General features: G+C 38.9%; 1 protein-coding gene across 1 annotated transcript in view; it reads left to right on the forward strand.

Annotated features, from left to right (window-relative positions):
* Positions 1–942: 942 nt before the first annotated feature.
* The window catches only part of Vps13b (vacuolar protein sorting 13 homolog B), a 585,584-nt gene continuing 571,365 nt past the window's right edge, over positions 943–15,161 (forward strand). The window contains exons 1-3 of the mRNA XM_028767027.1: positions 943–1,071; positions 1,239–1,413; positions 9,419–9,562. Coding sequence (XP_028622860.1) covers positions 1,267–1,413; positions 9,419–9,562 — 291 coding nt within the window. The 5' untranslated portion in view covers positions 943–1,071; positions 1,239–1,266. The remainder of the gene's footprint in view (positions 1,072–1,238; positions 1,414–9,418; positions 9,563–15,161) is intronic.

Genomic DNA, 15,161 nt, shown 5'->3' on the forward strand with positions numbered 1-15,161 from the left:
TAGGTGTTTTTGAGTTTTTGCTGTTAGTCCACAAGTGACCGCTACTAAGTATTTATACATCTATTTCATCGTAACATAATCCACACTGGCCTTAAAACGGAATTTATTCCTTACCACTTATTTCACTTTTTTCACATTCCCTCAGCTTTTTGAGGAGCTCCATATTAGATGGTAGGTCAGTCCTCTCCATTCCATGCACCTGCGCACGCTAACTAGGGACTACTTCACCTGTTTTGAGAACGAGATTATGTATAGTCTGGTTTAAGCGCATTCTTTCAAGTTATACATCTCTGATCTCAACTGCGTTTCCACGTCCACCTTCCCGGCCTGGCAAAGAAACTTCAGCTGTAAATTTAAATCTTCCGCCTTATTTAGCTCCTCCCACCTGTCTTTTACCTCCACCCTAACGAACCCTAGTTCCTCGTCCCAGTTTTTCCAGTAGCCACGGGAAACAACCGCTTATCAAGTTTCTGGGCTTGAAGAACGAAGGCTACTTCTCCCGCCTCCACGCGCCCTGCGTTCCAGCGGTCTCCGACCCCTACTACAGCCGCCCGGGCGACACAGGGTCACATCCCGGCCATCGTCTCTCTCCGCAGCGCCACTTCCGGATCCCCGGTGCCTCCACTTTACCGGTCCGCCCCCCGCACCAAGCGCTTCGTAGAGGTCATTCCTAACCCAGAGCGGTGGCAGCGGGGATCCCGGCCTAGCCAAGCCGGAGTCGTCCCAGGCAGAAGCGCAGAGTCGTCGTTCTCGCCGCGGAAACCTGACGGACTCCGAAGCAGGGACACCCGGAAGTGGCGCGGAACCCCTGCGGCGCGTTCGCCGCGGACGCCAGGTACCGGGAGGAGGAGCGCACGCCGCCACTCTGTGGCGTGTTTACCTTGGAGCGGGTGCGGCGGCGGCAGCAGCGGGTCTGGCGCCAGCTCGGCTTCTATGGCCGGAGATCCGCCTGCGTTCCGGGAGTCGATCGCCTCAGGCTGTGCTGCGCAAGGGCAGGAGTGAAGGGGGCCGCGCTCTCCTCCCACGCCCGGGGACCGGCCGCCTCCAGCCTTTCTGCCCACTCCTGGTCAGGTGAGGCGCGCAGTTAGCGGGGGAGATCGCCAGGCCGGACAGGGAGAGCGTTCCGGAAGAAGCCTGCGGCCGCCTGTCGGCCTTGCCGAGCTTCCTGAGAAGTGCTTTTCCAGTCGCTGCCTGTCGATTCAGTTACTTAACAACATTTCCGTCTTTACCCTTTTTAGGATCTGACTTTGACGCCTAATTTTGAAGATGCTGGAGTCGTACGTAACTCCAATTTTAATGAGTTATGTGAATCGCTATATCAAGAACTTAAAGCCTTCGGATCTCCAGCTTTCGCTATGGGGTGGGGACGTGGTTCTCAGCAAACTCGAGTTAAAGTTAGATGTTCTGGAACAGGTAAGCTGTACAGCCGTCATCGGAACATCTTTGTCTTGATAGACATAGTTTGTTTACTGTGTTTTGAATGACATAAATTTCCTGTTAGTGTTTTGGCTACTGTGTAGAGACTTCATTTTATAGAAAAAAAAAAACAAGGCTTTCTGTCTCCTAAGGGTTTATTGTTAGGATTCCAAAACATTTTTTCGGCTGATAGAAAAACATTTCTGTTGTTTTTGTTAGTGGAAAATTTCAGCCTGTTTACTCAGTTCTCAATCATTGCCAGATATACACACTCTTACAATGTCATATGAAACTGGAAAACATTATATTCTTGTTCTTCTTTTGGGTCAGTGGAAGAGTGTGAAAGACAGCAAGGGCACACACATGTAAAGGAAAATTCTGTTCCTTTTACCAGGAAAAATGACATTACTCATGGATCCTCAGAGATTGAGTAGACACAGATTGAGAATGATGGTAAAATTGGAAACATCTTTATTAATCACTTTTTAGGGTTTTTTTGCATTAAAATGATCTGATGCAAATAACTGTGACTTTAAAGTTGGCATCCTCATTAATTCACTTACCACATTTATCAGTAACATGCCAAGGACTTCTGTTAGGCTTGAGGATACACAGTATCCGCGGGAGCTCAAGAGCCAGAGAGCAGCTGCTTTGTAGGAGAAAAGGGAGATGGTGATGGTTAGCAATACTTTTCATAGTGTATCCTTATTGGGTAATCCAGACAAAGCACTAAGAAAGTCAGCCCCTTCCCCATTCTTCCGCAGGCATTATTGGATGTCTTTAATATTTTCATTTAGTTTTTAAAAATGAGAACAAACCCCAAGTATGATGGTTGAGTTTTAAGTCTGGATGTACCTGTGAATTCACCATCGGGATGAAGGCAGGGGGTCTCATGTCTCCTCTCTGCACTTTTGTGTTCCTCAGACGAGGGACTGAATTTAGGACTGCATGCATGCTGGCCAGGCCTCCTGCTGCTGAGCTACATGCTGTAACAGAGTTCTGTCAAGAAGGAGGTGTTCTCTTTTAACCTATCCTTGAGACTCAGCTAAAGTGATTTCATCTAGCAGCTACTCCTGCTTCCTCCTATTCTTCCTCCTCCTCCTCATCTTCCTCTTCCTCCTCCTAATGCTGTCAGCAGCAGCTTGTTCTTTGTGTTGCTTTTGTATTCCATTGTATAAGATGTCACAGTTTATCTCTTCTATCAGTAGAACTTTTGCTTGTTTAATATTGTTGGTTTTTATGTGTCTATGAACATTCTCCTGTGGATGTTTTTATGTACATAAGCATTAGTTTCCCCTAAAGTATATCTAGGAGGTAGGCATATGTCTGATTTCAATATGTATTGCTAATAGTTTATTTAACAGAGTGTATTAGTTTACAGTCTTATTTGTGGTTTTAAATATTTCCCAAATTTTCTCCTACTTGGTATGTTTGTTGCTTTAAATTTTTGGCTTTCTGATGGATGTGTAGTGATGCCTTGTGTTTTATTTGAATATTTCTAATATATATTAGCTGGTCATGTGGATATCTTTTGTAAATTCTAATTTTTTATTTTTTGAGAATGTGAGTATTTGCCTTTCCTAATTGCTGTGTGGGAATTTATTTTACATTGCTTTTGGCTCTGGGTATTGAACCTAGGAGTTCACATGCGCAAAGCCTGTGTTCTATGACTAACTTATACCCTAGCCCCCATTTTCCTTTGTGCTTAGGGCTGTTCCTATCTTGATTAAGAAACATTTGTTGTTGTTTTAATTGTTTTACATTTTTTGGTAGGTTCCTTCAGATTGATCATGTACTATCTAACATTATAAGTAATGCTGGCTTTAAAATCTTTTAAGCCAGTAGATTTTTTTTAATGAATATATAATGTGTTAGATACCATCAGTGCTTATAGCTTTTAGTTTTAGTATTGCACTGGCTAGGAACTATTAACAAAATGTGGAGCAGATTTGATGGGAATAGACTTTCTTTTTTGTCAGACAATTTATAGGAGTTGGTTGTTTACTAGGTGGATTCTGGGGATTGAACTGGGGTCATCAGCCTTCACTGGGCAACTCCCCTTACCTGCTGAGCCATCTTGCTTACCATCCACTATTATTTTTTAAAATTTATTTTAGGTGTATGAGTGTTTTGTCTGCATGTGTGTCTGTGTACTACATGTGTGCCTCTTGTCCTTGGAAGTCAAAGAAGGCGTGAGATCCTTGGAGTTAAAGATGATTAACTATAATCATTCCCAGCTGCCAGGTGGATGCTAGGAATTGAACCTGGAGAGCCAGGTTCAAGTGTTCTTTTTCTTCTTTTGGTTTTTCGAGACAGGGTTTCTCTATATAGCCCTGGCTGACCTGGAACTCACTCTGTAGACCAGGCTGGCCTCGAACTCAGAAATCCGCCTGCCTCTGCCTCCCAAGTGCTGGGATTAAAGGCGTGTGCCACCACCGCCTGGCAGGTTCAAGTGTTCTTAACCACTGAGCCATTTTTTTTTTTCCAGCTCCTGCTATTGAAGTGCCTTTTTCTTATTTCAGTTTTGCTAGATTTTGCTTTATGTATTTTGTGAGTCTGTTCTTGCATATTTTATCTGATCTTCATGAATTGATCTTTTTAATCACTATTAGGTGTCCTGTTTGCCCTGTTTTGGTTTATTTGGTGTGGGAATGAGTGTGTGTATGTAGTGTCTGTGAGCGTGGCATGTGTATAAGGTCTATGTGCATTTGAGCCTCTGCATGTGTGTGTGGGCCAGAGGGACGCTTTGTCCTTGTACAGTGGTGTACTTGTGATGTGCTCCATCACTTCCCACCACATCTCTTTAGGAAGACTCCTTATAGAACCTGGAGCTAGACTGAAAGCACACAAGTCCCAGCAATCCTTCTGGCTCTTCTCAGCCCCCTAGTGCTAGAGTTACAGGCATGGCTAGGCTTTTTTTTTTTTTTTTTTTTTTTTGCATTAGCTAAGGGATATGAACTCAGGTGTGTCGATTTTATTAGCAAGAGCTGTTACTTGGGCCTATTCTTACTGGATTTTTGGGTAGAGTTTTATGTAGTCCAGGCTGGTCTTTAACTATTTGGATCTTTAGTAACATTTTTCCGTATCTTATGATGTCTGTCTTGCCTGATAGTAGTATATTTACTTTAGCTTTTTGTAGTTACTATTTGCATGATATATGTGATGGATTGTGTTGTTTACTTGATACACGTGTGAGGAGGGAAGCTCAGTCAGGAATTGCCTCCATCAGACTGGCCTGCATGCCTTTGGTAGCATTTTCTTAATTGCTAACTTCTAGGAAGGCCTGGCCTACTGTGGGCAGTCCCATCCCTTGGCAGGTGGGTCTGGCTATATAAGAAAAGTAGCTGAGCAAACTAGGGGTAGAAAGCCAGTAAGTAGCATTTCTCCATGGTCTCTGCTTTAGTTCCCGTCTCCAGGTTCCTGCTTTGACTTCCTGCCTTGGTTTCTTTCCATGATGGCCTATAGCATATAAACCAATAAACCTTTCCTCTCCAAGTTTGTTTTGTTCAGTGTTTATATTCACATCCTATTATATTTTTAAATTGTCTGAGAGTCTGCATTTGTTTGGAGTATTTAATTCATTTATATTCAGTCCTTATATTTATATGGTTGGATTTTCATCTGTTTTCAAATTACTTTCTGTGTCTTACATCATTTTTGTTCTTCTAGTGTGATCTTGCCTTGTACTTTTAGATTAAGTGGTAGAGATTTTCTAGTCTTCTTATCTCATTCTTTTGACTCCAAATTATTTTTGAGTTATTGTCTTAGTGGTTGCTCTAAGGATTACAATATACAGTTGATCACCATAATCTGAGATTCATGCTAACATCACTTCATTTTGTTGTGTGACTCTTTCTGGGAAGATGGGAACAAACACCCATTTACTCTAGACAGGGACAGCAGACCAAAGAAATGATGCTTCAAGTCTGGCTTGGGGAGCTAGTGAGTACATTAGGATCAGTTACAGGAGCGAGGTGTCTCACAGGCACCTGCATACTGAAAGGCTTACCTTTGAATGGGTGACAGCTCCTGTGTGTTGCATCCCTGGAGCTCAGTGCATAATTTGTAATCTGTTCCACCCAGAAGTCTGTCTTCTCTCCAGTAATTCTTTATTACTAACCGGGGGAAGGGGTATTGGTAATCATCTAACATTAATAGTTTTCTAATCAAGGTACACTTCATTAGCTTTTTGAGACTTATAAGTCTAGGAGGAAATGTTTCTATTTGAAAAAATAGCCAAGCAAGTCACTGTAATACAGGTTCTCCTCAGAAACACCTTTCCTTCTGCTTTGTCATTTTCCTGGGTAACCATGAACAACATCAGTTTAATTGAGGTAGGGTGCTGATGAAAGACCAAAGAAACAGTTGTACCCAAGTCTTGCTTGGTGAACTAATCAGTTTCTTGTAGTTGCTTACAGGAACATGGGTAAGGTGAGGGTTTATTTAGAACAGTGGTTCTTAGTCTGTGGGTCAGGACTCCTTTGCTCTGGTTAAGTGGTAGGGTGGCATGGAGATAAAGGGGTGGATAGAACAACTCTTTCATAAGGGTGAAATCAGATGTCCTGCATATCAGATATTTGCATTACAATTCATAATAGCAGCAAAGTAGCAGTTATGAAGTAACAACAAAATAATTTTGTGATTAGGGTCACCACGATATGAGGAACTGTATTAAAGGGTCACAACGTTAGGAAGGTTGACACCCACTGAGTTAGAGAATAATAGACAAGCAAAGACAGCTGCATCTCTGAAATGTTCACCCCAGCATAGGTGGTGCGTTCCCCAAAGATGCATCCATGCAGCTTCCTACACAGCTGGCAGAAGCTCAGTCACAGTCACTGCTGAGACCACTGGGGAGGAGCCTTTTGTCTAGTCTCAGATTCCTGAGTTGTGAAAGCTGGGGAACACCACACAGCATTCCCTTTTGTAACTGCTGTTTTCATTGGAAGAAGAAAGGAAAGGGTACCTCAGCTCCATTAATAAGCATCTGCTTACCTTTGGCTTCTGTGTATGAGTTTGCTTTACAATCTGGTATTACTTTGAAGAACTCACTTTCATATTCTGCTAACAATGGATCTGTGATTTGTTCCTTATTGATTCGTGCGTCTTCAATCACATCTTTAATAGTGTACATATTACTAGATAAGTGATGATAGCTCACTGGTTTAGATTTGCGTCCTTGGTGATTTGGACACTGGTCACTTTTCATGTTTGTTGGCATTTGTACATCTTCTGTGGAGAAGTCTCTGTTCAAGTTATTTATTATTCTCTTTTTTCTTTTTTGGGACAATATTTTACTATATTGTTGTCCAGAAACTCACTGTGTAGACTTGGCTGTCCTCAAACTCCAAGAGATCTGTGCTTTCTGCTCAAGTGCTCAGATTAAAGGTCTGTGCTACTATGTGTGGCTCATTTATTCAGTTTTAAAAGTAGGAGTGTTAGATAGTTGTTTAATTTTAGAAACTCTCTTTGTACATTAGATATTAACACCTTTCCAGCTATATGGTTTCACATATATTTTCTCTCACATCTGTTAATTGTTAATGTGGCTCATTTACTCTGTTAATGTTTTGTTTTATTTTATCTTTGCTATCCAAAGGTTCTAAGTTTGATGTAAACTTACTTGTTTTTATGTTTCTTGCCTTTTATGTTCATTTAACATTTAAAATTTATTTTTATGTTCTTTTTAAAAAGAACACTTCTCTCCGATCCTCATTATAGCTTACCTAAAAGTAATTGCCCTTGTGTTGCCTAGGCTGGTGGTAAGACTTGTTCCTCCTGCCTCAGCTTCCGGAATAGCTTGGACTATAGTTGGTTAGGACTAGATTTCTGAGAGATATTCAGCCCTCAACTTAAATCCAGGCTAGCAATATCCTCTGTCCAGCCATAGATATTCCTCTTTTAGGGAAGTACCTCTCCCACTCCTTTTCCTTTCTTGTAGTTCTGGTGATCAAGCTCAGAGTCTCATACATACTACCTCAGGTTTATCTTCCGCTCTAAGGAAATGTGTAAATATTCCAGCAAAGGGTTATAACTGCAGCACTTTTAAAATGTAGACTTATATTTCAAAAAGTAGAAATAACAGGAAATAATTTGGTTTTGGTTACTTCAAGGTCTAGTTACAATAATCAACATTTGTATTTTCAAAGTCCATGTCTTCTTACTTGTTTATCTCAATACTTTGTCTAAACAGTCTTGCTGATAATCAGATGATTACTAATGTAGAGTTTGGCTTGTACCACTGACATGGCTTGTGTGGTTTAGAATTCCATTTGCTAGTGTAGAGAGCTGCTTCTGTGTTTAGTAGGTTAGCTGATGAATTAGGGTTCCCATGACACTAAGTTCCTGAATTTAATCAAGGTGTATCTTTTCTCTGAAAACTTCTGATTTGTGTTCATAGACTAGCTTTGTTAGACATTTTGCAAATACAATGTTGCATAAGTCAAGAGGTGTGAGAGGTGGAACAGTCATTGTCCAAGAAGCTCCATGGTGGTGTGACTGAAGTCAGTGCTAGAAAAGGAGGTAGACGGCCAGCAGGATCAGTGTGAATAGCAAGGACTCACTCTGGAGTCTGGTTTGATTTGTATTCTGTCTTGGCCTCGAGGTTTCATTTTGTGAAATTACCCAATTCTTCATGCCTCAGATTCTTCATTCTAAAAGGTGGATGATAGTATTTACCTTTTAATCTTGTTGTTAAATGATTACATGCATGGGTTTTGCTTAGAATTGTGCTTAGTATGCAGTGTTTAGTAATCTTGTGTTATAAATACTGATTAGCATATAGTCTTGTGCTAGTGGAGCTGTATTTGAAGAAGTTATTACACATTTAAGAGTACTGTAATGAGATGCACTTACTTGTAAAGGCTAGTAACAACAAAACTTTAGTAGTCTGACTTTAGGAAAAAAAAGAAAAGCCCCCAAAACCAAAAAAACCCCTTTGGTTGTAGTCTTACATTCAATCCACACTTACATAATAGCAATAGTCATAATATTAGTACTCCTTAGCATCCTTAGACTGGGTCTGTGTGAGAAAGACAGAGTGTAATCACTTTATAAGAAATGAATTGGTTAATACTCAAGACTCTTATTCTTATCCAAAAGTTGCAGATAATGAAAGACGTGTGAGACAGTTTGTTCAGTGAGACTGGCTTATTAGTATCTGATACAGACAGGATTTGAGTCCATCTGATACTTCCACAGCTACTGGTTTCAACCACTGCATGTGCTGCCTAGGTTTAGCTGTATTTTTATTATGTTACTGAAACAAGTACGCAGGTGAAAAATTATATGTTTCTTAAGTTATTAAATTTACAACTAGCTGCAGTATTATACAGATATAGCAAATGTAGTTTTTGGTTTGTCAAAAAAATCTTACCTAGAAGTGAGATTAATATGAAGTAATTTTGGTCAAGTTTATGTTTCCTTTTTAAACTTTTGCCTAATAGTAGTGGACAGCAGTTGGATGCATTTTAAATGATGACCACATCATATTGAGGTTAAATATTTAATTAGGTGCAATGAAGTAGGTCGTGAAGTTTCTGTTTTGTCAGATCAGTCTATCTGGAATTTCCTATCTTTAGGTAAGCCTGTTTTCCTACTTGTTTTAGGAGGAATTTTTGAGGTATATTGTTAGAGATTTAAGAAGAATATCATGATGGATAGCTCAAGTCTTGCTGTTAACTCCTTCTGTGATTGTTGCTACACCAGTATTTATAAACCTGCGGTATGTACCCCAGATGGTAGGCTATTCGTAATAGGCAGAGTAGGGAGAACTCTACTCTGAAGCCTGAAGCCTGGCTGAATTTAGATGACTTTTTAGATGCGACTTGTACAGCACATTTAAAAAATAGTTTATTATTACATGTAGTTGAACAAGTTGTTGTTATTTTGAGTAGAAGTAATATCCTTGTTTTTTTTAAATTCATTTTTAAGAAATGAGCTTATATGAGAATAAAAACACAAATATTTTTACTAACTTCTTTTTAATATTTTGTGTTTTAAGGAACTGAAATTACCATTCACTTTTTTAAGTGGCCATATTCATGAACTGAGAATTCATGTACCATGGACAAAACTGGGCTCCGAACCTGTGGTAATTACCATCAATACAATGGAATGCATCTTGAAACTTAAAGATGGAATACAGGTAAGAAACTGCTGAGCCTAGCTGTTAATATTATTACTTTCCATAGGAATCTAATTTGACATAGCTTTGGTGGTATGTCAACTATTACATAAATTTAATATACGTACTTTCTACATGTCTATGAAAGTAACATGATTTACAAAAAGATGTTTTTAAATTTGGATAAAGCATCTAAAGTGTTTTGTTATATAAATTTTGATTAGGTAGTCATAGCCCTTTGTACTAGGGATCATGTAAATTTCTCACTACCTATATTCAGAATAAATGAGAGGCCTGATCAACTCCAGCTTTCAATGAGATGTTTACTAGTTGATCTAATTCTAGTCAAACTTGGCAAAAATGAAAAAAAGTGTTTTGAATGTTTTACAGAGGTTATATATGACTTTTTACTTACATGACATATCTAGATCAGACAATTGATCTTTTTTGGGAAGATGAAGATACATCCGTCTTTATACCAAATTTCATTGTTGTTTTTGAAGGTTTGTCTTCAGAATCGTATTTCTTGTGTGAGTTAAGGTTTTTAAATTAAATTACTTATTTGTTTGTGGTAATGTATGTGTGCCATATACACATATGGAGGTCAAAGGACAACTTGTAGGAATTGGTTCTCTCTCTCTACCTTGTGAGTCCCAGGGATTGAACTCAGGTGATTAGATCTTGTGGCAGATACTCTTACCCATTGAGCTGTCTTGCTGGCTCAAAGTCAGTCAGTCTGTCTGTCTGTCTATCTGTCAGTCAGTCTATTTATTGTGTCTGTTAGAGATTTTTACAAAGTTACAGTATTTGCTTTAAGCAATACCAGCCCAAGATCTATGAATTTAGGGAGGAAATAGGTTAGAATACTAGACTTTTGTGGAAAAAAAAAAAGTTTCCCCACTTACCCTGCACTAACACAGGGAGCATGCCATTCATTCATTTTCGTTGCTGCTTCCTCAGCACACTTGGTCTGTATTATTCATATGATTCTCTGAGACAGGAGCTTGCTTTGTAGGTATGATTGGTCTCGACTTAACCTCCTGCCCCAGTCTCCTTTGTGCTGGGACTATACTTGGTATACTTGCTCTACCATTGCCTGACTGCTTTCCAGTCTTAAGGGAATTGACAGGTATGATTGAGATGCCATTTTATAAGAACTATAAGACAATTTTAATATATCTTAAATAGAACTTCAAAAATTTTATTTTGTGAATGTCTTGTATTTGAGATTTATTTGTAAATCTGCAGCTAGTTATATTGCCACCTAGTTTCCTTTTATAGCTATATTTAGTAATTAATAGTCCTTGACTAACCAATCATCTGTTACTTGAATTTATTTTTTTTTTTTTAAATTTGGCCTTGGTTAGACTACCCATGTGGAAATTACTTTGACACTAAGTATTTTTTCAGTGGGAAAGTAGACGTTTCAAGGCCAGATGTCCTATAAGACACACATTTTAAAAGAGACAGATTACAACTAATTGCAGGTGCTGTGGCATCAAATCTGTGGTAGACAATTTAGTGCAGTCTACAACTAGTATTTGAAACTGGGCTCTGCAGATGACCCCTGCAGAGTGATCAGATTCCTTCCTTACACAGTATTTGAGATTTGAATTTTGTGGTATGTACAACAAAGGGTCCACTGTCATAAACAAACCACTCTTAATTTTTTTTTCTTACAGATGTTTAAAATGTTTGGGGAGAAAGAATTTTTGAAAATAGCATTCGACATTTGGACAAATTATTTAGCATTATACACCTCTGGAGAGTAATACTCAGGCTATGCTAGTGATTGGAATTGAAATGACATTTTCATATTTGAAACTGTTTTCAGATTTTAAGCTTTGATTAGTAGTCTGTAATAAAGTTAAAAAAACCCTAAGTGTGTACAACTGAAGGGCTCCACTCAAACGGAGCTTCATACAAGAGAAAACTTGGGAACTTAAGTTAGAAAGCAGGTACTGGATGGTATGCATATGGACACGTTAGTACTAAAGTATGACTATGAGCTGCTGTCTGAGCCTTAATTGAGGATCATGTGCAAACACATTGTTATGAGCTTTGCTAGGGAGGTTTGGTTGGTTTTGGCTGGTTTTCTAACGCCTGTTGATTGCTTACTGGACAGTGACCTGAAAGCCTTACTTAGTGCTTTTTGGTTTTCCACAAAGGCCACTGAAGGAAAGAGATTTCTAGTGATTCATAGCAGAAAGGGTTGTAGTCAGCTGCTCTACATGTATTTGTAACATTGCAATTATAAGACTTTGTTTTTTTAGGACAGGGTTTCTCTGTGTAAGCCTGGCTGTCCGAGATGATCTGCCTGCCTCTTCCTTCCAAGTGCGGGGATCCAGGGCGCGCAACACCATGGCCAGGGTGCACTGCCACCACCAGACAGAGTTACAAAACTTGTAGGGTGTGAAAGTAAACACCTTGTATTAGGTAGAATGAAGACTTCCTTGGTGTTCCCTCAGAACTAGTTTTGATATTTAGAAACGTCATTAGTAATCCATTTAACTCTTTCCTATTTACTCCAGAGTCACTTCTGTGTCAATCATTGTCCCTACCTTCAAATCCTTTGAACTTGTTACTTTGACCTATTTTTTTTTCTCTTTTTGGGCATTACATAAGAATTTGATTTATGACATATTAGGGACACTGTGGTGTAATCTAATAAAGTCCCGTGAACACAAAACTCAAGAACTAAAACAGTATATAATAGCTTACATGCTTTTTGTCTAAAACTTAACTCTGATTTTCGTACCACCTACAAAGTAAGTGATTAAAATCTTTTTTTGTTTGTTTGAGAGAGGTTATCACTATGTAGCCCAATTTGTCTTAGAACTTGCTGTATAGAGCTGTCTTGAGCTCTCAGAGATCCACCTGTCTCAGCCTTCCTAGTGCTGGGATGAACAGTTTGTGCCACTAGACTTCCTCACATTAAAAATCTTTAAACTTAAAAAATGCAATCATTTTAAGGCTGTCTATCAAATTAACTTTGTTATTAATAAGGTTCAAGAAATCCTTTGAACCTACGTCAAAGCTCCAAAATAGTATACTAAAGAACTAATAAACTTTTTAAATTGTTGTTAATATATGCAGTTATCAACCTGTCTTAGTATTTGGAGTTACATGATGTTTTTCTCATTATCCTTTTTTGCATTTTTAGATGCTATGAGAATCCCTTATTGACTCATAATTTTTGATTTGGGTTGTGGAATTACCATACTTTATTGGCATTCTCATCTCAGATGATTGTAGGCTAATGATCATCTCAGTAATGAGAGTAACACAGTCTAGTTTCTGTCTGTGGCTTGCTTATTTCATGTCTTAAAAGCAAGAGTTTTGTATATTCTATGGGTAGCCTCTTTGTTGCCTTTAGGGAAGGGAGCCCTTGCCTCTTGTGATAGGCTAAGTAGTCTGGCACTTTGGCTTGTATAAGAGCTCCAAAATCTATTAATAAAATTTATGAAAATTCATTATATTATTGAATATTGGAGGAATATTTTTAAGTGGAGCCTGTGACTAAATAATTTCCAAACACTGGCTGCATACCTGCTTCCCGAAAATGTCAGGCCTTGGGTTTGAGTTCTTGTTTCATGTGTTGTAACTGGAATGAATAGGTAGTTTAAGGAGGTGAATGGTGTATCAACAAAAGCAGACCCATTCGGAATTCCCTGATTTTACTAGACTGGCCAGCAAGTCCCACAGATTTTTTTTCTCTCTCTGCTCTTTAGTTGTGAAATTATAGGCATATGGCACCATAGTCCCCAGTCTTTTTACAGGAATGCTGTTATCTGAATTCAGGCCCTTGTTCTTGTGGGCGACAAGCAACTGACCACTCCCTACCTAGGTCCTTTTGTGCTTCTGTTGTTGTTGCTACTAGCTGTTAATTTGTGGTATTTCTCTTATCCTTTTGAAACTGTAAGCCCAATTAAATGCCCTCTTCTATAATTTGCTTTCTTTGTCACCAGAAATAAGAAATTAGTTAATACAGAGTATATGAGTACTTTGTTTTCATGGCTGGATAACAGTGTATAACATATGTACAACACAATGTATTTATCCATTTTTTTCATGGATATAGACACAAGGGTTTTTTTCTCTTCTTGGCTGTTAAGAAGATTGATGGGATTGCAAATTTTATATACAAGCTTCTGATGAACATCAGCCTACATTTCCCTTGGGTATAACCTCATGGGAAGTGTTTCTGCATCCATGTGGTAATTCTTTGCTTAACATTTGGATGGATTGCCAAACTCTGTAATAACCCTACCATTTTGTGTTTTCACTTGTAATATTCAAGAGTTCATTACTGTTTACTTATATTCATGAAACCAATTATATTCCTTTTATTTCATAACTGCTGAGTATGAGTGATACTGTATATGTTTTTGATTAGTATTTTCATAGTAACTAATGATGTTTAACATGTTTTCATGTTATTTTTGGCCACTTCTATATCTTTATAAAATGTCTTTTGATTATTTTATATTTTAGTAAAATATACATAAAGTATTAATTATTGTCCCCATCCCTATCTTCCCTCTCTCCCTTCCTTCTTTCTTTTTTAAAGACAGGGTTTCACATTATAGCTCTGGATGCCCTGTGTAGACCAGGCTCCACAAATTTGCCTGCTTGCCTCCTGAGTGCAGGGATTAAAAGCTAGCCTCTATTCCACTTTTAAATATACAGTCAGTGTTTGTCTTAGGGTTTTACTGCTGTGAACAGACACCATGACCGAGGCAAGTCTTATAAAAGACAACATTTAATTGGGACTGGCTTACAGGTTCAGAGGTTCAGTCCATTATCATCAAGGCAGGAACATGACAGCATCTAGGCAAGCATGATGCAGACAGAGCTGAGAGTTCTACATCTTCATCTGAAGGTTGCTAGTGGAAGACTCACTTCCAGACAGTTAGGGTGAGGGTCTTAAGGCCACACCTGCAGTGACATACCTACTCCAACAAGGCCACACCTCCTAATAGTGCCACTCCCTAGGCCAAGCATATACAAACCATCACAGTGACACTATACATCATTCCTCTATTTGTTGCCACTGAGTTTAAGTTGGTAAGCAGCTCAATTACATCTTTAAAGTAGGAAGTAAACTGGTTATTCACAGTAGGAAGGATTGCAGGAAATGATTGCAGAGAATGTTACCTTCCTTTTGTTATATTCTAGAGAAAAAATGATAGGGAGCCGATGGAACTAAGCAAGTGGCTCTGGAGAAATGGAGACAGATGAGATTATAGAGGCGAGCACAGGAATTCAAGGGGATGCTTCTGCAACTGATGTGAATTATGGCATTGTTAGCTGGGATTTTTTTTTTTAAAATGAGTTAAAAAAGACTTAGCAAGTTCACATACTCACATAATTAGTAATTACTCTGACTGAAGAATAATACAGAAATAGGTGTCTGAGTTGCTTTCTTTTACTGTGATAAAATACCACAACCAAGAGCATCTTAAAGGAGTGAAAGCTTATTTTAGCTTGTAGTTCCAGATGGATAAGAGGCCATAATGGCAAAGTGGATGCAAGGAAACCAGGAGCAGTTATAGAGGCATGGCAAGTGGAGAGCTCACATGTTCAAATGCAGACATAGAGGAGGAAGAGAGAGGGAGAG

The sequence above is a fragment of the Grammomys surdaster genome, unplaced genomic scaffold (genome assembly GCF_004785775.1).
Source record: "Grammomys surdaster isolate TR1022 unplaced genomic scaffold, NIH_TR_1.0 63, whole genome shotgun sequence".
Classification (NCBI taxonomy): domain Eukaryota; kingdom Metazoa; phylum Chordata; class Mammalia; order Rodentia; family Muridae; genus Grammomys; species Grammomys surdaster.